Source organism: Papio anubis, chromosome 4 (genome assembly GCF_008728515.1).
Source record: "Papio anubis isolate 15944 chromosome 4, Panubis1.0, whole genome shotgun sequence".
Taxonomy (NCBI): domain Eukaryota; kingdom Metazoa; phylum Chordata; class Mammalia; order Primates; family Cercopithecidae; genus Papio; species Papio anubis.
The window spans coordinates 174858080-174882021 of record NC_044979.1 but is presented as its reverse complement, the minus strand read 5'-3'; the positions used below and the strand labels follow the sequence as shown (position 1 = coordinate 174882021).

Genomic DNA, 23942 nt, shown 5'->3' with positions numbered 1-23942 from the left:
CCCCACTAAATTACTAGACCCAGTGCTTGGGATACAAACCTGGATTATCTCTACCCCAGGGACTTCACGGTGCCTGCCACAAGGCAAGTGCTCAGTGCATGCTTTTGCCACAGACTTGGGTACTCCCTGATGTTGAATTTTTTTAAGGTAATCCATGCAGGTAGGAAAGTGAAAAAAAACACTACACACGAGAAAGGGAAATTTTACCCTCAATCTCCCCAGTTCTCCCCAGAGGCAACCGCTGGTACCACTTCCTTGCGTATTCTTGCTGAGATATACATGGAATGTATAAGGATATATATTCCATCAATGCTATGGAGAAAATGAAACATTCCTCTGGGGGTCCGCGAGTGCTGGAGACGGTCGCGAACGGTTCGCAGGAGCTGCAATCTGAGAGCTGCCCTACTCTGAGCCCAAAAACGACCGTCGTGCACCTGCAGTCCTCAGGGAAATCTGAAGAAAGTTCCACAGCTTGGATTCCCAGCACTTTGGCAGGCCAAGGCGAGAGGGTGCTTGAGCCCAGGAGTTGGAGACCAGGCTGAGCAACATAGTGAAACCCCGCCTCTACAAAAAATACAAAAGTTAGCCGGGCATAGTGGTGCACTGTGGTCCCAGCTACTCGGCAGGCTGGGGTGGGAGGATCGCTGGAGCCGAAGAGGTCGAGGCTGCAGTGAACCGTGATTGCACCACTGCACTCCGGCCTGGATGACACAACGAGACCCTGTCTTAAATAAAAGAAAGGAAGGAAGGAAGTTACACAGAAAGGCCGCCTGCCGTAACTTCGCATCGGAGCCCCAGGTGTGCACCTGGGCGAGTGAAAGCGCAGCAAGCGTCCCGCGCCTGCGCACTGGCCCACGCCGGGCTCTCGTCGGCTCTCCTTCCCACGCCCTCCTCCAACGCCTGCGCACCAGGCCCTGTTTCACGCAGGCCTGCGAAGCTGGAGCCCCTGAATAGCCTTTCTTGCCGACTGAGGCGGGAGGAATTTGCTAGTTCCTGTATCCCTTGTCCTTCTCCCTTCCCAGTCTAAGATACCAACTATAAATGTTCGAACCCAATTCACCCCAGAGGGGAGGGGCCAGATGCCAGTGGCCTGAAGGCGCCCAGGTATCCAGAAGGATTGTGGGTGGGGACCTGCGGTCACGTGGCATGCTCCCGCCAATCACCGCGCAGACCGCACTTCGCAGCTCGGCTTCAAACAAACTACCGTGAGGTCGGAGCGCCACTGGGGCCCCGCCCCCTTCGCCTGGGCCTGGGGCCCCGCGAGACGGCGGGAAGGGGTGGGGGGGCGCCCGGGAGGGGGCGGGGCGCAAGGTCGAGTGACGGCCTCTCTCACCTATTCCGGGCGCGGGCTGAGCCCCACAGCCAATGGGCGGGGGCGGGGGGCGGCCCGGCCGGAGGGGAGGGGGAGCCCGCGGCAGGGGACGCGGGGGGAGGAGGAGGCGGGCTCCCAATCCGGTTCCATCCGGTTCTCCCACCGCCCCCGCTGTGGGTCTCAGCAGCTCGGGCGGCGGGAGGAGTGGCAGCGGCCAGGCAGCCCAGTTTCGCGAAGGCTCTCGGCGCGCCGCGGCCCGCAGGCACCCGGCACGCGCCTTCCCCGCCGCCAGGATGCCCAAGAGGAAGGTGAGCGGTGGCCGCGGCCCGCACACGCCCCCTGGAGCCGCCGTCTGCCGGGCCCCGCGAGGCCCAGGCCCCGCTGCACTCACGGTGGCGACGGGCCCGGGAGGCGCTTGGAGACCGGCGGGCGGGCAGGCGGGCGCTCGGCGGCCGCGGGGGCGGCTGTTCTGGAACGTTCGGCGGCCGGGGGAGCCAAGGGGGCGATTCGAACGGGGCGGCGGGAAGCCGTGACGTCACGCGGCCGGGCATTGTTCTCGGGGCCGTGCGGGCGCGCGAGTCCTGGGGCTGCGGCCCGCCTGCATTCGCCCGTCTTCTTGTCCCCGCAGGTCAGCTCCGCCGAAGGGGCCGCCAAGGAAGAGGTGAGTTCGGAGCCTTCTGCGGGGGGTGGTGGGTTTCCCGTGAGCCGCTGGCCTGCCTGTCTTTCTCGCTGACTCTCCTTTTTCTTTCTCCAAGCCCAAGAGGAGATCGGCGCGGTTGTCAGCTGTAAGTAAAGCCAGCCCCGTAACCGTTTGTTTTTCGCGGGTCGTCCCGGGTAAGGACGTTCAGTGCTACTTTTGCCTTTCAGAAACCTCCTGCCAAAGTGGAAGCGAAGCCGAAAAAGGCAGCAGCGAAGGTAGGCGTCGAAACGCGCATTGGGGTGCAGCGGGGCCTTAGGTACACTGCTCCTTAATGCGGGACTTTTCATTTTGATTAGCTATTTGAGCTTGCATTATATTTTAATAACTACGGTAAATAACTTTTCTTCTGGTCGGGGTAAAATGTAATGGATATATTCGTCTTGGTTTATAGGACTATATCACACTAATGCTGCTGCAGATGTTAGGAGACTTGGGACGACAAAAAATATTAAATATTAGCAAGTCTGCAAAGGAAATTTATTCTTTGCGTTGCGTACATTGTGGCTGGTGGTTGGCCTTTAATTGCGTGCTTGTACTTCCTCTTTTGAGGATAAAAGATCCAAGTTAGGACTGAGGCAGGGAACGTGTAAGTTTTTATATATACACTTTCCAAGCCAACTTGGGGAAATCTTAACCTTTTTACGGGGTGGGAATGGGGAGGTCAGAAGTTGTGATCTCTGAGAAAATAACCGCTACTACTCTAAAAGTGTTTTATTAGCAGTTATACAAAACTGTGATTTTGGCTGCTCCCTAATTCGTGGTTGCATGATTCGAATTGCAGGTCTGTAGAATGAAGTTGGCTTTGGATATACGTGTGTTTGATAACTTTCAGAGTGGAAAAGCAGAACATGTGTAAAACGTGTATAAACTTTGTGTTTGGATCTAGCATTGAAACCACCATCTGTAAAGCTCTAATGTTCACGGGGTGATTAATTTCTATCCTAAACTTAGGTGAAAGTTTGCTGTTTGAAGTCTCAAAAAATTTTTTTGTTAATGCCTTCACCTCTTTCCTAAAAGTGTAGGTAGAAGTGTAGCACTGCACAATCATCAGAAGAGGCAAGATTAATTTCCTTGACATTGAGGAGTTCTTGGATAATTACTAAATTTGTCCTTGTTAAATAAAGGTATAAAACAAAGATGTTTTTTCTTTTTTAAATTTTGTACAGAGCTGAGTGCAAAAATCTTAACTATGTTTTCTTTAACAGAAAGTTCTGTTTTTGTGATCCTTTTAAAAATAAAGCTTCAAGGAAGGTATGAGAATAGTATTTTTCAAGTTGCAATCTCATTACCAGAAGACAATGTGGTAATTCTCTGTATACAGTTAGAACAGCACGGAAACTTGATGAAGGCCTAAAAAATTAGCTGACCTTGTTTAAAATGTTGGTGTGAGCGGTATATTATTACTTTTTTGATTCTGGGTTGTTGGGGTTTTTTTAAAACTAATTGGCTGAAATATCTGCCTGTTTCCCTCTTTACATTTTTCTTATTTCTTATTTATCTTTGTCCACCTTGAGATCTACTGTAAAGTAAATTTTTTAATGAAAACAGTTCTAAGTTGGACTCTCAGTGGGTTGGGACATCAGATGTAATTGAGAGGCTAACAGGTAAGTCTTCATGTCAGTGTTCGTTGAGGAACGAGCCAATGAGGTCAGCCTTCTCCAAGGAAAAAAGGGAAGAAGGGATTTGTTCATTTTTACATCTAGTTTCTGTAATACACCTTTGACTTCATAGTTGATCAGACTTTAAACAGAAGGTAAGCACTTGGTGTATTGATTTTCATACTACATAGTAGACATGTTTTCAAGGCGTATCTGTTACAGTGTGTCATTTCCCTAGAACTAAATGTTTTGAAGGTCCAAACATTCGGGAAACTTGATTAATTTTGTTTTATTTAGCTTATCAGCTGATAATGGTTACAGGTGGTATTTTTGTTTTATTTAGCTTATCAGCTGATAATGGTTACAGGTGGTATTTTTGTTTTATTTAGCTTATCAGCTGATAATGGTTACAGGTGGTATATTTCAAATTCAGGGTATTACTGTGTATTCTATTTTAACTGTTTCCTAGTTTTGTATTTTTTGTATTGGAATGATTATGAAATTAATGAGAAATCTTTAGAAATCAGTACACAAGTGATTGTGAAACTTCGTGATAGCAATGTGTGTAGTAGCAGTTTTGTCTCAGATACACTTGTTATTCGAAGGATGTTGAAGTATTAAAAGTCATTATGCTGTCTGTGGAATCCTACTGTTAGTACAGAACACCCTGCAGTGATTTTTGTCTGTGGAATCCTGCTGTTAGTACAGAACACCGTGCAGTGATTTTTGTCTGTGGAATCCTGCTGTTAGTACAGAACACCGTGCAGTGATTTTTGTCTGTGGAATCCTGCTGTTAGTACAGAACACCGTGCAGTGATTTTTCCACCCACGTTAGCATTGAAGTTGTGTGCTTGTCTTTATGGCCCTTTAACTCAAGTAATTGGTCAGTATCCTTATGGGTCTTTTATACCACCCGCTGGGGGCTAAACTAATTTAGCTGCTGTTGCATACTTACTAACAAGAAATAAATGTTAAGCTTTCTTCTCAGTATTGATGGATGGTATCCAAAAGTATTTTTATGTTTCTTTAACATGGCTTAAATTTTGAACTTAACGTGTCAAGTTAGTATGGTCATTTTAAATACCTGTACTTTTCAGATTCTTCAAACACCTATATGAAAATGATAAATTCAAAATTGATTCTTTTAATTCCTCATTATATGATATCAAGGGAGTAACTGTAGCAGGATAGTCAACCTGACCGTACGGCATGGTGCTTTTTTTCAGGTGAATGATCTTAATGTGAGGGTTAAGGTCTTGTGAGGACAGTATTGTTCAAGTTCACAACAAATTTGGGGATGGGTGGGAATACAGTTGACGAGACTCCTCCGGTATTCGACTTCATTTGTCTTGTCATGTGGAACTGCAGAGAATAGTAGATGATGGCGACAGTGCTGAAGTATAGCTTGGGCTTTAGGATTTGTCATACGTCTAATGAGGCTTGACATGCAAGTATTGTTAAAATCTCCTTAGCATACGCTGTTTTCCTGATTACTGGGGTGAACCCTAAGTTGTCGCATGTAATAGGTATATCAGCTGTTGTGTGATAGACATTAATGTGACAGCTATTATGGATACAGTCTATACAAAATGAGATCCTTTCATAAGCTTGAAAATTGGGTTTTCACACTAATGTGTGAGATGTCCCTCTCAAACCTTGCTATGAAGTCAGCACCATTGTTTACATTACTTGTCTGACATGAAGAGAGAAAAGTAAAAACAAAATGTAAATAAGGGGTAAAGTTTGTACTTAAAATATATTCTTATTCTATCATAGGATAAATCTTCAGACAAAAAAGTGCAAACAAAAGGGAAAAGGGGAGCAAAGGGAAAACAGGCCGAAGTGGCTAACCAAGAAACTAAAGAAGATTTACCTGCAGAAAACGGGGAAACGAAAACTGAGGAGGTCAGAAGCGTGTGTGTGTTTTCACTCTAAACAGTAGATACTACATTGTACGTTTTTTGTAGCAGATAACAGTATTCTTTATAATATTGAACAAAGTTTTGTACAGTATCCCAAAATGAGTGGACAAATGGTTTATGATTTATCCTATTGGAAAGTAAATACGTAAATGGCTTAAGAGCAAGAAATTTTAATATGCTCAATTTGAGATATAATTTAATGTTTGTTTTGTTTTGATATTCTGGATGTTGCTTTTAAATATATTTTCGAAAGTTTATTACCCTTACTTGCATTTTTCCTGGCATATTTTTCACACTTTCGTTTCTAATGAAAATGTTTTGTTTGTATTTTTCTTTTCTTTTTTTTTTTTTTGAGACGGAGTCTCGCTGTGTCGCCCAGGCTGGAGTGCGGTGGCGCGATCTCGGGTCACTGCAAGCTCCGCCTCCCGGGTTCACGCCATTCTCCCGCCTCAGCCTCCGAGTAGCTGGGACTACAGGCGCCCGCCACCTCGCCCGGCTAGTTTTTTGTATTTTTAGTAGAGACGAGGTTTCACCATGTTAGCCAGGATGGTCTCGATCTCCTGACCTCGTGATCCACCCGCCTCGGCCTCCCAAAGTGCTGGGATTACAGGCTTGAGCCACCGCGGCCGGCCGTGTATTTTTCTTAAAGGTCTAAATAATATACATAAAGCAAGTAAAAAGACTAGTGTCATTAGTCTTTATTTTTAGAGACAGTGTCTGTTACCCAGGCTGAATCTTTATTGTTTTAAGCTATGAGGAAAAGATGTTTTTTCTTATTAACCAAGCAGTGGGAGTAGAGAAGGAACAAAGAAATGTGTAACAGGTTTTGATTGATTTGTTGTGAACACCACTGTACTCCTCTAGCCTGGAAGCTGTTTCTTAAAAAATAACTGCAAGGTTCAGCTAAGCCAGGCCTCTTTATTTTATGTTTGTTATATTAACTAAGCTAGAAAAGATAAGTAATTTAGTATATTGATTTTTAAGTTTTGATATTTAAATTTTGATACCACTTAAGAATTTGATAAATATCAAATTCTTTGATATTAAATTTGATGTTTATCAAATTCTTAAGTTATAAACTTATTCCTAAATTAAGAAATTTACAATCACAGTTTGTTTTTTTTTTTAACTTGTATTTCTTAATTCCCTTCTTTGTTTTTTCTTTTTTCTTTTTTGAGATGGAGTTTCGCTCTTGTTGCCCAAGCTGGAGTGCAGTGCTGGGACGGCTCACTGCAACCTCCGCCTCCCGGGTTCAAGTGATTCTCCTGCCTCAGCCTCCCGAGTAGCTGGGATTACAGGCATGCACCCCTACGCCCAACTAATTTTTTGTATTTTTAGTAGAAACGGGGTTTCACCATGTCAGCCAGGCTGATTTCAAACTCCTGACCTCAGGTGATCCGCCCACCTCGGCCTCCCAAAGTGCTGCCATTACAGGCGTGAGCCACTGCTCCTGACTTGTACTTCTTAATTCTAACCATACATCAAATATTGTGTGATAATAAGATAACATTGCTAATCTAGTTCTGATTTTAAAGGAAGAACTTGACCTAGTACATATTATCAAATTACAGTTGGTTCTCTCTTGTTTATAGCTGTGTTCTATTAATATAAGGCTGTCACAAGTATGAAACCGTTTCACATAGGGGAAATACAGGATTGGGTTCCTACAAACCTCTGATCACATTTTCATCAACTGATAAATACGTGACTTTGTTACATGTGTATTTCTGTTCAGACATGCCTTAATTAATGTATGTTAAATTTACATGGAACTCACTACCAGTAGCACTGTAATTCGTACCTGAACAAAGCTGTCCAACACATACGTCCTCTATGTGGCACATCACAGCCTTGAATTTAGCAACATTAGATAGCACTTGGACAAGATGCTAAGGGGCCATTTTAAACAGCAAAATCATCAGTAAAAAGCACAAAGATGTAAAATACGTGGCATTAAGTAGACCAGAAAAACAGTTGTTACGGCATCAGAGCTGAAACAAGAAGACAGAGTGACCTCAGCTTGGAATGTACATGTGGTGCAACTCACATTTTTTTGCTGCTCTGTATATGAACATGACCATGGAAGTGCCGCAAGTATTGATTTGGGGTGGGGAGGTGGTTACAAAACTTTTTTAACAAGAGTAGGTGACTTTACAAATAAAGATTATTGACTTTTGTAAAGACCTGATAGTTGCATATAAATAAAATGACAACGTTTTAAGTGCTAAAGATCTCAATTTCCTTTCTTTTGCAGAGTCCAGCCTCTGATGAAGCAGGAGAGAAAGAAGCCAAGTCTGATTAATACCATATACCATGTCTTACCAGTGGTCCCTGTCTCCCTTCTTGTACAATCCAGAGGAATATTTTTATCAACTATTTTGTAAATGCAAGTTTTTTAGTAGCTCTAGAAACATTTTTAAGAAGGAGGGAATCCCACCTCATCCCATTTTTTAAGTGTAAATGCTTTTTTTTAAGAGGTGAAATCATTTGCTGGTTGTTTATTTTTTGGTACAACCAGAAAATAGTGTGGGATATTGAATTACGGGAGGCTTTGACTGTCTCGGGTGCCAGCTTAACATTCCATAGATGGGGGGTTAGTTTTTATATCCTATAATACAGAGCATATTAAATGGCAATATGGAGTCAGTCCTGCATTTAATGTCTTGAACATTTTATTTTACTTCTATTCTCATGTTTTTTAGTAGAATTGTTTCCTAAAGAAAACCACTCCTTGATCATGGCGCTCCCTGTCGGAATCGTGTGCACTCTGTAACAGCTTTGGTTGTGGTAGTCCTGTTTGCCTAATAACTTTGTTACTGTGCTGTGAAAGATTACAGATTTGAATATGTAGTGTACATGCTATTCAGTTGTGAACTGGTGGGCCATACATAACAGCTGACCAACATGTGAAGATACTGGTACTTGATAGCCTCTTAAGGAAAATTTGCTTCCAAATTTTAAGCTGGAAAGTCACTGGAATAACTTTAAAAAAGAATTACAATACATGGCTTTTTAGAATTTCGTTACATATGTTAAGAACTGTGTACAAATTGAAATGTCTGTACTGATCCTCAACCAATAAAATCTCAATTATGAAAATATTTTGGAGCACATAGATTAAATTCTGGTGTACATCTTATTTACGGAATTTCCACATTTGAGCCTGGCCAACATGGTGAAACCCTGTCCCTACTAAAAATACAAAAAAAGTAGCTGGGTGTGGTGGCTGGTGCTTGTAATCCCAGCTACTCAGGAGGCTGAGCCAGGAGAATCGCTTGAATCTGTGAGGTGGAGGTTGCGGCGCGTCCAGATTGCACCACTGCATTCCAGCCTGGGCAACAACAGAGTGAGACCCTATCTCAAAAAAAAATTCCCTATTTGATCTTACTTTTTGTTTTTTTAAGTGAAATTTTTAATTTTTGTTTAATACAGTCATGGGTCACTACTGACTGGATACAGTCTGAGAAACACATGGTTAGGCAGTTTTTGTGCGTGAACATCATAAAGAGTGTTTACGCAAACCTCAGTGGCATAGCCTATTACATATGTAGCGCTGAATGGTTTAACCTATTACTGCTAGGCAACAGACCTGTACAGCATGTTGTTATGTGAAGACTATAAGGAGTTGTAATAGAATGGTAACTACTTGTTTATCTAAAGAGAAGGTACAGTATTACATAATACGGGACCATGATGTGGTTCATTTTTGGTTGATACATGAGACATAACTGCTTTAATACTTGCTATGTCCTTTGAAGTTGCTTGACTTGGTTTAAGGGAAAAACAATCCAATATCCTTTGAATCAAAGCAAATACGTAATTCTTAGCTCTTCGTATGAGGTTAAAAAAAGTATCGAGTAGGCCGGGCATGATGGCTCACACCTGTAATCCCAGCACTTTGGGAGGCTGAGGTGGGTAGATCACCTGGGGTCAGGAGTTTGAGACCAGCCTGGCCAAGGTGAGACCCCATCTCTAATAAAAATTTAAAAATTAGCTGGGCTTAGTGGTGGGCACCTGTAATCCCAGCTACTCAGGAGGCTGAGGCAGAATTGCTTGAACCCAGGAGGTAGAGGTGGTAGTAAGCCGAGTTCACACCATTGCATTCCAGCCTGGGTGAAAAAAAAAGCTACAACTAAATCTACTATGGTATGTATTTTCCAGATTTGCTTTCATATACATTGTATTCTCATTTTGCCCTCTAACTATAGTCTTTAGAGGGGGTGTAGGGCAACTGTTGGCTTGGCAACAGTGAAAACAGCCAGAGAACAGCCCTTGCTGAGGTTATCACTAAAGAGGGGTCCTTGGAACAGAATTCAAACCTCTTTACACGTGGTGTGTTGTTTTGCCTATGGGCTGATTAGTAGGCAAGAATCCTTTAAAAACAAGCCCTGTGGGATCATAGATCTCTGCACGGACTGCCAGAGCAGAGTTTATAGGGAATAGTGAGGATACAGTAAAAGCAAATGCAAAGGTTGGTGACGTGGGATGAACTGACCGCAAAGAAGCTTTGATAACCCCTGGGGGATGGGGAAGGACTAGGAGCCACCTGAGCACTGTTGGTCGTTACATGATGGAGGCCTGAAAGGGTGATGAACAGATTTGCCTTTAATTCTGAAGTGTAGGTAGAATAGATGAGTTTTTAAGCCTTTTAACCATAGAACCCATCTGCCAGTGTTTAGTTAGTTGCAATCCCCAAACTTCCCACCCCTGAGAGTGGTCATAGATGTTTTCGAATCACAGATTTTTTCAATCGTTCTATACTCGTTGTAATGACACATTTAAAGAAATCACTAGTTTTTCTTACAAAATAAAACAGGTACAGGGTTTTGGCTTATAGATTAATACCAAAAACATTGTAGAAAAGCATAACGGAAGTACTTTAAGATCCTACCTTGGCCGGGCGCGGTGGCTTAAGCCTGTAATCCCAGCACTTTGGGAGGCCGAGACGGGCGGATCACGAGGTCAGGAGATCGAGACCATCCTGGCCTACACGGTGAAACCCCGTCTCTACTAAAAAATACAAAAAACTAGCCGGGCGAGGTAGCGGGCGCCTGTAGTCCCAGCTACTCGGGAGGCTGAGGCAGGAGAATGGCGTAAACCCGGGAGGCGGAGCTTGCAGTGAGCTGCGATCTGGTCACTGCACTGCAGCCTGGGCGACAGAGCGAGACTCCGTCTCAAAAAAAAAAAAAAAAAAAAAAAGATCCTACCTTGAACTACTCTGTTAGGCTTTTCTACGTTTTTTTGGAGCAAGCCTTGCCTTGTTAAATCTGACCAATTACTCGGGTGTTTGCTAGCCCTAAGGCTGCACATTATCCTTTTTTTTTCATCTTACCCACAGGCAGGAACACCTTTTGTTGTTTTTTCTGAGATGGAGTCTCTCTGTCGCCCATGCTGGAGTGCGTGGTGTGATTTCAGCTCACTGCAACCTTTGCCTCCTAGGTTCAAGCAACTCTCTTGCCTCAGCCTCCTGTGTAGCTAAGATTACAGGCGTGCACCACCACACCCAGCTAATTTTTTTGCATTTTTATTAGAGACTGGGTTTCAGCATGTTGGTCAGGCTGGTCTCAAACTCCTGACCCACCAGTGATCTGCCCACCTCTCGGCCTCCCAAAGTGCTGGGATTGCGGCATGAGCCACCAGCACCTGGCCCGGGACACATGGTTTCTGTGAGCCAGCTTCCCAACTGTCAAAGGGAAAAAGTTTTTTAACTAAATAGCCCTGGGGGAACTGGGTGTAGTCACACAGTGCTGGGAGGCCAAGGTAGGAGGATTGCTTGGGCCTGGGTTCAAGTCAGCCTGAGCAACAGCGAGACCCAGTCTCTACAAAAAATTTTAAAAATCAGCCGAGGCATGGTGGTGCATGTCTGTAGTCCCAGCTACTCCAGGAGGCTGATGAAGGACGATCCCCACAAGCCAGGATTTGAGAGCTCTTGATGAGCTATCCATTTCGCCCACGGCACTCAATACAGAAGGTACAAAAGATCTTCTCAAAACCACTTGAGGCATGTTTCTGGGATCAGTACAGAAAGTTAGTTTCTTGCCCTTTAAATGAGTCGACAATACTTTTGAGTGAGTAGGAGAATGGTTGACTGGCTGTACCAGTATCAGACATCTAAAAGTATAAGGAAGAACTACTTATCAGACAGCAATTGGTTGATTAGAAAAACTAGTGAAGAACCCTGCATTCTCTTAGCTTCTCAGAGATTGAGCTTGGCGTGCGTCAAATGTGGGATTCAATCAAGTTTAAGGCACAGATCTTGAGTACTTAGTACTTGGATTCTTGGTAATCATGGAGGCCCAGCCCCAGTTCTGTTCTGTTGTAGCAGTTTGGGAAATGTGTATAAAAGTCTTGCGGGGTTAGGGATGAGGTTAGGGGGATGGACAGAGGCAGGGAGTTGACAAATAGATGTGTGTGTCATCATGAGGAGCAACTAATACTCATTGGGGGAAAAAAACTCCAGGAACCCTACCAGACAAAGCTAAAATCACCCATAATTAAACTTACTTAAACAACTATTTAAGTAGCTATTTAAAGATGCATTTTCTCAGATCCTATTCTATGCTTACATGATTGTGTACAAAGTGGTATCATTACATCCTATTTTGTAGTCTTTATCATACTGTATTCTTTCTTCTATGTTAATGAATACACTTGCACAGCGTTTGTAAGCACTGTGTAGTATTTTATTCAAGAATATATGATTTGTCAGACATTTAGACTTTCGTTAACAAGCATTGTAAAACTAAAACTAATCTCTGCTAACCCACACAGATCAACCCTAAAGATGTGTCTGCTATCACAATCCCGTTTGTTCAGGAGTTTGCAACAGAAATACTTGGTTGAAACACCAAGTAATTTTTGAAATTAGAATTGAGAATTTCTAAACATTGAAACTTAAATAGATGATGGAAGCAGCTCATCAATTGGTAACAACTGTTTTATTTCAAGATTGGCAAGAAGCTAGGATTACATTTTTTTTTTTGAGATGAAGTCTCTCTCTTGTCCCCCAGGCTGGAATGTGGTGATGCGATCTCTGCTCACTGCAGCCTCTGCCTCCTGGGTTTAAGTGATTCTCAGTCTCACAGCCTCCCGAGTAGCTGAGACTACAGGTGCCACCCTACAGGCGAATTTTGTATTTTAGTAGAGAGGCGGGGTTCGCTTGTTGGCTCGGCTGGTCTCAAACTCCTGACCTCAGCAAGTGATCTGCTCACCTTGGCCTCCCAAAATGCTGGGATTTCAGAGGCACCATGCAGGGCCCCTAATGGTTTATTACTTTATACTTTTTTGAGGTTTTTAAAAAAAATGTAATCCTGGTCGAGGTGAGCGAGATCTGCCACTGCACTCCAGCCTGGGTGAAAAGAGCAAGACTTTGCCTCAAAAAAAACAAACAAACCATTTCAATCCCAGAGAAGCTAAGCAATTATTTTTAGACAGAGTGAATTTTCTTCACATGTTTGGTTTTTCCTTAACTGCAAAATTTTTTTTAATACTTAATAGTTCATGGGTGTGGCAAAACCATAATTTGGCCATTACACTTTTAAGTTGCTCTGTTAGGGATACTACTGCTCATCGCGAGCAACTGGTATACTGAAGCCCTGGCCACCAGGCAGCCAGTCTCCGTGGCCATCAACGTTTTGGAAGCAAATAATAATGGATATTTTTAAAATAATACCTACAAATGCATAAAACTGAAAGGGAACAAAATGCATAGGGCAAATTTAGGAGTAAAAGCTCATTTACCTTTGGAGTATTAGACATTTTCTCAGGATTGGACACAAATTCCAATTTTAAAAGAAGCTACTATTAGAAAAAAAATCGGCCGGGGCGCAGTGGCTCTCATGCCTGTAATCCTAGCACTTTGGGAGGCCAAGGCAGAAGCGGATCACTTGGGGTCAGGAGTTTGAAACTAGCCTGGCCAACATGGGTGAAACCCTGTCTCTACTAAAAATACAAAAAATTAGCCAGGTGTGGTGGCGGGTGCCTGTAATCAGCTACTCTGGAGGCTGAAAGAAGGCAGGAGAATGTGAACTTGGGAGGCCCGAGGAGTTACATTGAACCGTGCCACTGCACTGAGTATGGGGCTGACAGGGAGTTAGACTCCATCTGGAAAAAAAAAAAAAAATCCAGCATAGCTAGTTCCACTTTAGAATTACACATTAAGCGTGGCTCACGCCTGTAATCCCAACACTTTGGGAGGCCGAGGCGGGAGGATCCACCCAGTCAGGAGATCAAGGCCACCTGGCTAACATGGTGAAACCTATCTCTACTAAAAATACAAAAAAAAATTAGCGAGCGTGGTGGTGGGTGCCTGTAGTCCCGGCTACTCGAGAAGGCTGAGGCAGGAGGTGCGTGAACCGGAGGTTGGAGCTTGTAGTGAGCGGATCGTGCCACTGCACTCCAGCCTGGGCGACAGAGCAAGACTCTGTTTCAAAACAAAACAGAAAAATAAAAGAAAAATTACATATTAGCTTCCAGATGCTGATTCACAAAAATCTTTTCCAGTGGAAAGAAGTAGAAGTAGATGTTTGAGATTTTTTGAGGGCATGGAAATACAGTGCCACGGTTAGTAGTGATGGAATTGAGGCAACCGCGCTGCAGACACCAGCTGGGGTAGCCTTCGGATCGTCATCAGGGCAGGGACATAATCCGTAGCTCCATTCCACCACCTCGGTTGCAAAATGAGCATTGACCTCACAACAGAAGGAGCTAGGATACTTGATAGCAGGCTTAACTGAAGAGATGATATGCCTTACCCAGGGTCAGAGCAGATCAGATCGCGGGGCCTGGCAGTTAATTGCACCATAAAAGCGTTTAGCCCTTCTATGAGTGGTTTTGAACTACTTGTGGTTGCCTTTTACCACCTGGCTTGGCAATATATAGTGTTGAGGAAAGCCTTTGAAACTACACCTAATTTAACCTTAAACAATTGCATTCTAATGGGTAACTTCGTACTCCATAAAAGTCTGCTGTGCTATTTTGTTAGAGAGTGGCTTTGTTAAGTCCTGCGGTGTTTCCTTACATCCTTAACTGTAAAGATTGCCTTTTGTGTTTTAGATTTAATCCATAACTGCAAATTGTTAAAGGGTATATATAATTTTATAAAATTTTATCTCCTGAAAAGCACTTAATGTGGTTACTCCTTAGAAAATTCTACTTTAAAATGTATAGTTTTAATAGTAATACATTGAAGTTATGCATGAGAGATTTTAAAATACACTAATCTGTTATGCATGATTCATAGAGAAAAAACATCGACCCAGTCTTGCATGCTTGGCTGTTTTATGTAAGGATGTGGTTGCATATTAAAAGAAAGCGTGCAAGATGGCCATTTCCACCCGTGCCGTTTAGATTTTTCAAAGAAATATATTTAGAGGACAGCCTTAGGTCCATCCGTGATTTCTCACTTTCTGCTTCCAGTTCTCCTTATTTCATCTATCTTTAAAGACAACATGAATGAAATATTAAATTCAGCAAACTTTTTTTTTTTTTTTTTTTTTGAGGCGGAGTCTGCGGCTCTGCTCGCCAGGGCTGGAGTGCAGTGGCGGGATCTCAGCTCACTGCAAGCTCCATGCCTCCCGGGTTCCGCCATTCTCCTGCCTCAGCCTCGAGTAGCTGGGACTACAGAAGCCTGCCACCCTTGACTAAGTTTTTGAATTTTTAGTAGAGCCCGGGGTTTCACTGTATTTAGCCAGTATGGTCGCCGATCTCCTGACCTCATGATCCGCCCGTCTAGGCCTCCCAAAGTGCTGGGATTACAGGCGAGCCACCGCACCCGGCCCGAGTCCATGGCTAGCACTGAGCTAATATGAATAAAGCAGTCTCCGAGACACCAGGATGGGCAGAGCCTATGTGCTTTGGTAGAGGGAGTGCTCTGCTCATACATTTTCAGGTCTCAGGTGGCGTTTCAAATTGTTGAGAAGAGACCACTCCAAAGGCGTTTCAGGTGGGGTGGTGGCTCATGCCACCTGTAATTCCAGCACTTTGGAGGTTGAAGGCAGGCAGATCACCTGAGTCAGGAGTTGAGACCAGCCTGATCAGCCTGAGTGAAACCCTATCTCTACTAAAAATACAAAAAATTAGCCGGGCCTGAGTGGTGTGCGCCTGTAATCCCAGCTGGGGGAGGCTGAGGCAGGAGAATCGCTTGAATCTGGAGGCAGGGTTCCGCAGTGACCTGAGATCATGCCATTGCACTTCAGCCTGGGGAACAAGAATTGAAACTCTGTCTGGAAAACAAAATAAAAATAAAATGTTTCAGTTCAATTGGATATATAAATTAGTTCTCTACTTCACACCACACACAGGAATAAATTCAGACAGATGTAACAATCCAAATGTAGAAAAACTCTGAAAGCACCAGAGGAAGGTATAGGATAATAGTTGTTTTTGTTTGTTTGTTTGTTTTTAGGATAATAGTTTTATGCTTATGAAGTAAAAGAAAGGCCTTCCTTCCTCTGCCAGATAATAAATTCAGAAGCCATAAAAAGAAAGGTAGGAGTATTTGACCTCATAACAATTTAAACTTTTATATGGCGTTGGTTTGTTTTAGAATGGGGTCTCGGCGGTATGGTGGCTCAAGCCTGTAATCCCAGCACTTTGGGAGGCGAGGCGGGTGGATCCACGAGGTCAGGAGATGAGACAAAACCCTGGCTAACACGGTGAAACCCGTCTCTACTAAAAATACAAAACTAGCGTGGTGGCGGGGTGCCTGTAGTCCCCCACTTGGGAGGCTGAGGCAGGAGAATACCGTGAACCCGGAGACTTGCAGTGAGCCGAGATCCGGCCATTGCACTCCAGCCTGGGCGGCAGAAGCGAGACTCCGTCTCAAAACAAACAAACAAACAAACAAACAAAAAGAGAATGGGACCTCACTGTCACCCCAGACTTGAGTACAGTGGGGCAACCATGTAGCTCAATACAGTCTCAACCCCTGGGCTCAAGGGGATCATTCTGCCTCAGCCTCTTTCGGTCCCAGTAGCTAAGACTAATGCTGCTCACCTGGCTTGACAGTTTTATGTAAACAAATACCTGGGAAATGTTAGACTGGGAGAAAATGTTTGTGACACATATAAGAAGGGCTAGATGTCAAACTATAGAAAAGAATTCCTATCATCGGCTGGGTGCTTGAAATGTACCTGTAATCCCAACACTTTGGGAGGCCAGTGGTGGGATCACCTGAGGTCGGGGTTGAGACCAGTCACATTAACATGGAGAAACCCCTGTCTCTACAAAAAATACAAAATTAGCTGGTGGTGGCAGGCCCTGTCCCAGCTACTCAGGAGAACTAAGGCAGGAGAATGGCTTGAACCCAGGAGGTGGAGATTGCAGTGAGGCAGAAATCATGGCGTGCCACTCCAGCCTGGGCAACAAGAACAAACTGTGTCTCAAAAAAAAAAAAAAAAAAAGAATTCCCTATCGATCAATATGAAAAAGAAAAATTCAATAGAAATGAAATACCACCATCAGGCCCGGGTAGCGGTGGCTCAAGCCTGTAATCCCAGCACTTGGCGGGAGGCCAGGCCGAGGCCCGGATCCGAGGTCAGGAGTCGAGACCATCCTGGCTAACATGGGTGAAACCCGTCTACTAAAATACAAAAACTAGCCAGGCGTGGTGGGGCGAGGCCTGTAGTCCCAGCTACTCGGAGGCTGAGGCAGGGAGAATGGCCTGAACCTGGGGCGGGGCTTGCAGTGAGCGAGGTCAGCCACTACACTCCAGCCTGGGTGACTGTGAGACTCCGTCTCAAAAAAAAAAAAAAAAAAAAAAAAAAAAAGAAATATGACCATCAATATGAAAAAAATCTAATAGAAATATTAGCAAATAATATGAAAGATAATTCACAAAAGAAATATAAATATAAATTCTAATATTTTTTTTGGAGGCCAGGCAGAGGATTACTTGAGGTCAAGAGTTTGAGAACAGCCTGGACAACATATGGTGAGACCCCCATCTCTATATTTTGAAAAATTTAAATAAAATAAATATTCTTCTATTGTGGTAAAATATCACGTAAAAATAAATTGTACCATTTGGCTGGGCATGGTGGCTCCACACCTATAATCCCAGTACTTTGGGAGGGGCTGGCTGGAGGATCACACAAGACCAGGAGTTTGAGAGGCACCATAGGTAACATGGCAAAACCCCATCTCTACTAAAAGAAATACAACAAATTAGCCTGTGGTGTGGTGGCTGAGCGCCTGTAATCCCAGCTACTTGGGAGGCTGAGGCAGGAGAATGCAGCTTGAACCTGGGAGGTAGAGGTTGTGAAGTGAGGCAAAATTGCCACTGCACTCCAGCCCAGGCGATAGTCGCGAGACTCCGTGTTGAAAAATTTTACAGGAGCCAAAGGGAGAATAGTTCGAATAGTTCAGATTGGGAGTTTTGTGTGTGTGTGTGTGTGTGTGTGTGTGTGTGTGTGTGTGTGTGTGTGTTTCAGTTCAGAACTGAGCTGAGAGCTTCAAAACAACAACAAAAAATGTCAAAGAGAATGAGGTTTCCCTCTGAAGGTCATCTGGGCACATTTTCTCCAGTGGGTGTGGTGGTCCTGAATTAAAGAAGTTTGGACCTTCTCTGGAATCATTTCAACCCCTTAGCTGGCATGAATCAGAGTATAAGACACTGTAAAGGCGGGAGCCCAACTCAAGAGCTGAATTGAGTTGTGGGTGGCTGATGAAGCTGCTGTGGCATCACTGTAAACAAATGCAGGTTCAGTCACTTGCTGGCAGAGGTCAATGGATTAACCAGAGTAAGGTCTGGTATAAAGACCAGCAGAGAACTTTTGGGTTTTGTTGTTGTTGTTTGTTTTGAGACTGAGTCTGGCTCTGTATGCCCAGGCTGGAGTGCAGTGGCGGATCTCCAGCTCACTGCAAGCTCGCCTCGGGTTTCACACGCCATTCTCCTGCCTCAGCCTCCCGAGATGCTGGGACCACAGAGGCGCCGCCACGCCAGCCCGGCTAGTTTTTGTATTTTTTTAGTAGAGATGGGGTTTCACCCGTGTTAGCCAGGATAGTCTCGATCTCTGACCTCATGATCCGCCCGTCTCGGCCTCCCAAAGTGCTGGGATTACAGGCTTGAGCCACCCGGCGCCCGGCCTTGTTTGTTTTGGGAATGGTCTCGCTGTGCCACCAGGCTGGAGTGCAGTGGTGCGATCTTGGCTCTGCAGCCTCCACTTCCCAGGTTCAAGCAATTCTCCTGTCTCAGCCTCCTGGTGGCTGGGCCCTACAGGTGCGTGCCCACCATGCCTGGCTAATTTTGTATTTTTTTAGTAGAGAGACAGGGTTTTAGCCATGTGGCCAGGCTGCTCTGAGACTCCTGACCTCAGGTGATCCAGCGTATCAGCCTCCCAAAGTTTTTAGGATTATAGGTGTGAGCCACAGCCCAGCTAGTAGAAGCTTTTTTTAAAAGGGACTTGGCACCCAGTTGCAGTGGCTCCATGGTGAGATCTAGCTTCTGGTGCCATTGTGGGCACAGCTAGGTTGTAAAGTAGCCATTGTCTGGAGAGGCTCTCAAGGTGGGAGAGAGAGTTCTGTTGCAGGCACATTTTACATTGTAAATTGACTGTTGTCTCTCAGGGCTGTCCCAGTGGCAGAAAGTTCAGCTCTAGAGCCTCTGGTAAGCACACAGTTGGATAAGCTTGCCCTGTAGAGTGTCTGGTGAAGGGAAGGTCAAGGTTATAAATGCATTCCTAAAGACATAAGTAGGAAGTGGAGAACAGGGGAAAGGAGGAAAGAAAAGAAAATAGCATTTTAAAAATAACTCATTTTCTTTATCAGAAAAACTCTAGGGGTACTCTGTTACATGCTAATCTGTTGATAATTGGCAAGGTTTCTAAAAGCATTTCTCAGTCAACTCTTGGCTGATCCATGCCTTTGCAGGCAGAGGAACAGTATGTCTAAAAAAGTTTGTAATTAAACCGCAGTGTGGCCTCTGCGTTTGAATATGGACATCTCAGTGTCGGCTGAGTGCATTAGCTCTTTTGGATTAAGGCTCTAGGAAAAGATCTTCAAGTTGCCAGAAAAATGTTCTAAGGATGAATGGGAAGCATTCAAGGAGATGGAGGCCACTAGAGAAGAATCTGTTGCAATCCCTTGATGTCCTGATCACTCTCTCTCCTTTACTCTTTCCTAAAATCCCTCAAGAAATTCCCTTTGTTTCACCAACAAAAGCTCTGGGCGGGCAGCAGTGACTCACGCCTGTAATCCCAGCACTTTGGGAGGCCAGTGAGACAGATCCACGAGGTCAGGAGTTCAAGACCAGCCTGGCTAACCACAATGAAACGTCTGTACTAAAAATACAAAAATTAGCTGGGTGTGGTGGCAGGCGCTGTAATCCCAGCTACTCGGGAGAGCTGAGGCAGGAGGAATTCCCTGAACCCGGGAGGCAAAAGGTTGCAGTGGGCCAAGATTGTGTCACTGCACTCCAGCCTGGGCTGACAGAGCTAGACTCTGTCTCCTCAAAAAAAAAAAAAAAAAAAGCTCTGAACTGGCTTCATGGCTGAGGATGGCGATCACGTGAGGCTTTGATCTCCAAAGATTCTCTCTTTTTCTTTTCTTTTTCTTTTTGAGAGATAGTCTTGCTCTTGTCACCCAGATTGGAGTACAGTGGTGCAATCTGCGGCTCACTGCAACCTGATCTCCCAGTTCAGTGTCCTGCCTCCCAGCCTCACCCTGGAAAACAACTGGGGTTACAGAGCATCTGCCACCACACCTGGCTAATTTTGTGTGTTACAATAGAGGGTTTCACCATGTTGGCTCAGGCTGGTCTCCAAGACTTAAGTGATTCATCCGCCGACCTCCCAAAGTGCAGGGATTATAGGTGCAAGCCACTGTGCCTGTCTCAAAATCCTTTTTTAAATAGAGATGCCAGTTAGATTCTACAATTTATATTTTACTATAGTGGCTTTGTTCTGTATATTTCTATCCAGCTACCCATTCTTCATCAATTCACCTTATCATTATCATTATTATTATTATTTTATTATTATTTTGAGAAGGAGTCTCTCTCTGTTGCCCAGGCTGGAGTGCAGTGGCCAGCGATCTTGGCTCCTGCAACCTCCGCCTCCCGGGTTCAAAGTGATTCTCTGCCTCCAGCCTCGGTAGCTGGGATTACAGGCACCAACCACCACATCCTGGCTAATTTTAAATTATTTTTAGCAGAGGCGGGGGTTTCTCATCTTAGCCAGGCTGGTCTTGAACTCTTGACCTCGTGATCCACCTGCCTTGGCCTCCCAAAGTGCTGGGATTACAGGGTGAGCCACGCACCCGACCCACCTTATTTTCCATTTATTTGTTATTTATTTTTGGGCAGTCTCGCTCATATCAACCAGGCTGGAGTGCGTGGCGAGATCTTGGCTCACTGCAGCACCCTACCTCCCAGGTTCTAAGTAATCCTCCTGCCTCAACCTCCCAAGTAGCTGGAATTACAGGCACCTGCCACCATGCCTGACTGTGTTTGTATTTTTAGTAGAGATGAGGTTTCACCATATTGGTCAGGCTGGTCTTGAACTCCCTGACCTCAGATGATCTACCTGCTCAGCATCCCAAAGTGCTGGGATTACAAGTGTGAGGCCACTGTGCCTGGCTTGTTTTCATTTATTTTAAGTAAATGCATGGGCACCAATTACACTTCCCCTAATAATTCCAGCATACACACATTATTTAAAGTTTGATATTTGTTTATGGTTCTATTTTTTTTTCCTTCAGAGGTAAAATTGCATCTGATAAAATGTTACAAATCTGAAAGCTTCCTGTTTGATAAAGAGGCACCTGTGGCAGATTATTGGTCGCTCATGCCGCAATCCTAGCACTTTGGGAGGCCAGTTGGGCAGTGCAGGTCAGCAGTTCCACACCAGCCCTGGTCAGCATAGAAACCCCATCTCTATTAAAAATACAAAAATTAGCCAGGTGTGGTGGGGCACACCTGTAATACCAACTACTTTCGGGAGGTGAAGGGCAGGAGAATAGCTGAACCTCTGCAGGAGGAGGTTGCAGTGAGCAGCTGTGATTGTGTCCTTCTCTCCAGCCTGAGCAGGAGTGAGACTCTGTCTCAAAAAAAAAAAAAAAAAAAAATGCACCTGCAACACCTCATCAAGATAAATTGCCCATCCCCACACCCCTCAAGAGAGTCTCTCATGCCCCTGCCCACTCGATTCTTGCCCCCAACCCTTGTGTCTTCACTTTTTCCAGCATAGATTAGTCGTGCCTGTTCTAGTTGTGCCTGTATAGATGGAATCATGCAGTGTACTCTTCTTCCACTCAGGAGAACGTTTCTGAGACTCACTTATGCTGTTTGCTTGCATCAGTGGTTCATTCCTTTTCACTGGTGAATAGGCTGCAACTTGTTTATCAGTTCTCCTATTGATGGATATCGTGGGCTGGTTTTTTGTTTGTTTTGTTTTGTTTCTTGTTGTTTTGTTTTGTTTTTTGGCTGTAGAAATAAAGCTGCGTAAGACATTACATTCCTGGTACAAGAGGGGTTTTTTGTGAATATATTTTATCTGTCTTGGATAAATATGGGTACAATATTATTGAGCTCCTGAGGTTTCCATAATTATGGACAAAATTGGACATGGTATTTCGATAGAAAGTTAAAAATTTGGCTACTATTAATAAAACTCTTTGCTATAGCCAAAAATACCAAAGAAAGATGATCTTTTCCAAAAGCAAGACCAAGCATGAATGCATGAACACTGTGTTCCTGTGCTTGGATCAGACACATGAGAACAGCCTGAGTTTAAGCAGTGTGAGAATATACCCTTCCTGACTGGGTGGGAGAGGGACTTTGTCTCCTCTTCCCACTTCTCTTCACATCTCAGAGCTTGGAACAACACTAGCACATAATAGACATTCAATAACCACTTGTTGAGTGAATTAAAGATCTGTACCAGTTACTCAAAGCAGGCCTGGGAGAGACATAGCCTAAATGGCGTATTTGAGGAACACCTGCCCAAAGCGTGTTTTAGGTCTTCTGGGCCTAGACAATGACTGAGACATTGGGATCTTGATCTAAGCATTCCAGTTTTTCCAGAATGGACAGGGAAATTTGGCAGTACCTATTAAATTAAATGTGGTATTTCCTATGTCCTGGCAATGCCATTCTTCAGTGTTTACCCTAAAAGTACAGAGTACAGGAGACAGAACCACCAAAGATGTTAATGGCAGAATTGTTTTGTAATGATGGAAATTGAAAATAGTCAAATGTCTCTCAGGTGGCATCAACAACTTCTGCTTCCTAGGTACTTCCATTCACTATATCTTTAATGCTTTAGGGACCTTGGAAAAAAACATGAAAGAAATAAAAACTTGTACTCTCATTCTCAAGTAAATTCTGCAAGAACTGTGAATGCTTTTCTTATAAATAAATCAAGGTTGTGACAAATGGAGCATATTATATATAAAAATTCCAGGGAGGCGATCTTGGTTTTAAAAAATCATGCCAAAAAGCTGACTGGGCATAGTGGCTCATGCCTATAATCCCAGCACTCTAGGAGACCGAGGTGGGCAGATCATTTGAGGTGAAGGGAGTTCAAGATCAGCCTGGCCAACATGGCTGAAACCCATCTCTACTAAAAGTACAAAAATTAACCAGGTGTGTGGTGGTGCACCTGTAATCCCAGCTGCTTGGGAGGCTGAGGGCAGGAGAATCACTTGAACCTGGGAGGCAGGAGTTGCAGTGAGCTGAGATTGAGCCACTGCATTCCAACCCTGGGGAAACAAAGCAAGACTCTGTCTCAAAAAAAAAAAAAAAAAAAAACCATTCCAACTTGCTACTGGTTCAGTTTCACTACTAGAAAAACCCAGCTGTCCTGGGGAACATACTTACAGTGCAACTGGATATACACTAGAAATTGTTAAAATGGTAGAAATGTCTATGTTATGTATACTTAACCATAATAAAAAACAGGATCAGTTGCCTTGTCAATTAATCCCACCTAGGCAAGGTGGTGGCTAGGTCACATCTCTGCCTGAGGGAAAAGCCTGAGATATCTCCTACTTTATTTTATTTTATTTTATGTATGTATGTATGTATGTATTTATTTTTTTAAGAGACGAAACTGCTCTGTAGCACAGGCTGGAGTGCAGAGGCATAATCCTCTTCCCTGTAGCCATGAGCTCCTGGCCTCAAGTCACCCTTCGCCTCCCAACCTCCTAAGGAGACTGGGATTAGAGCACATGTTACCATGCGGCTAATTTTAAAATGTTTATTAGAAACAGAGTTTTGGTAGGCTACCTAGACTGACCTCAAACTCTTGACCTCAAATGATGCTGCTGCCTCAGCCTCCCAAGAAATGCTGGGATTGCAGGCATGTACCATATGCCAGCCCTCCCTCCCACCTTTCCACGGCCTCTTAGTTTGTGGGCAAAGCCCCTCATGACCTCTCAGAAGCCTTCATACAGTATTAGTTGTTCATAATTGT

At 44.2% G+C, this 23942-nt stretch overlaps 1 protein-coding gene and 1 non-coding gene across 2 annotated transcripts; both read left to right on the top strand.

The window, feature by feature from the left end:
* The first annotated feature begins 1605 nt into the window (after nt 1-1605).
* Nucleotides 1606-7834, top strand: HMGN1 (high mobility group nucleosome binding domain 1). The gene is made up of 6 exons (NM_001168994.1): nt 1606-1620; nt 1941-1973; nt 2068-2097; nt 2180-2227; nt 5387-5515; nt 7787-7834. Exons 1-6 carry the CDS (start codon nt 1606-1608, stop codon nt 7832-7834), a joined length of 303 nt encoding a protein of 100 aa, NP_001162465.1.
* LOC116274825 lies at nt 5205-5309 on the top strand. Its single transcript, XR_004183592.1, has one exon. It is a non-coding gene; the product is annotated as a small nucleolar RNA U13 (small nucleolar RNA).
* Nucleotides 7835-23942: the final 16108 nt, after the last annotated feature.

Coding starts and splice junctions, on each gene's coding strand:
- HMGN1 (NM_001168994.1), top strand. Junction 1,974..2,067: donor AAGGGGCCGCCAAGGAAGAG/GTGAGTTCGGAG, acceptor TCTTTCTCCAAG/CCCAAGAGGAGATCGGCGCG. Junction 5,516..7,786: donor GGGAAACGAAAACTGAGGAG/GTCAGAAGCGTG, acceptor TTTCTTTTGCAG/AGTCCAGCCTCTGATGAAGC.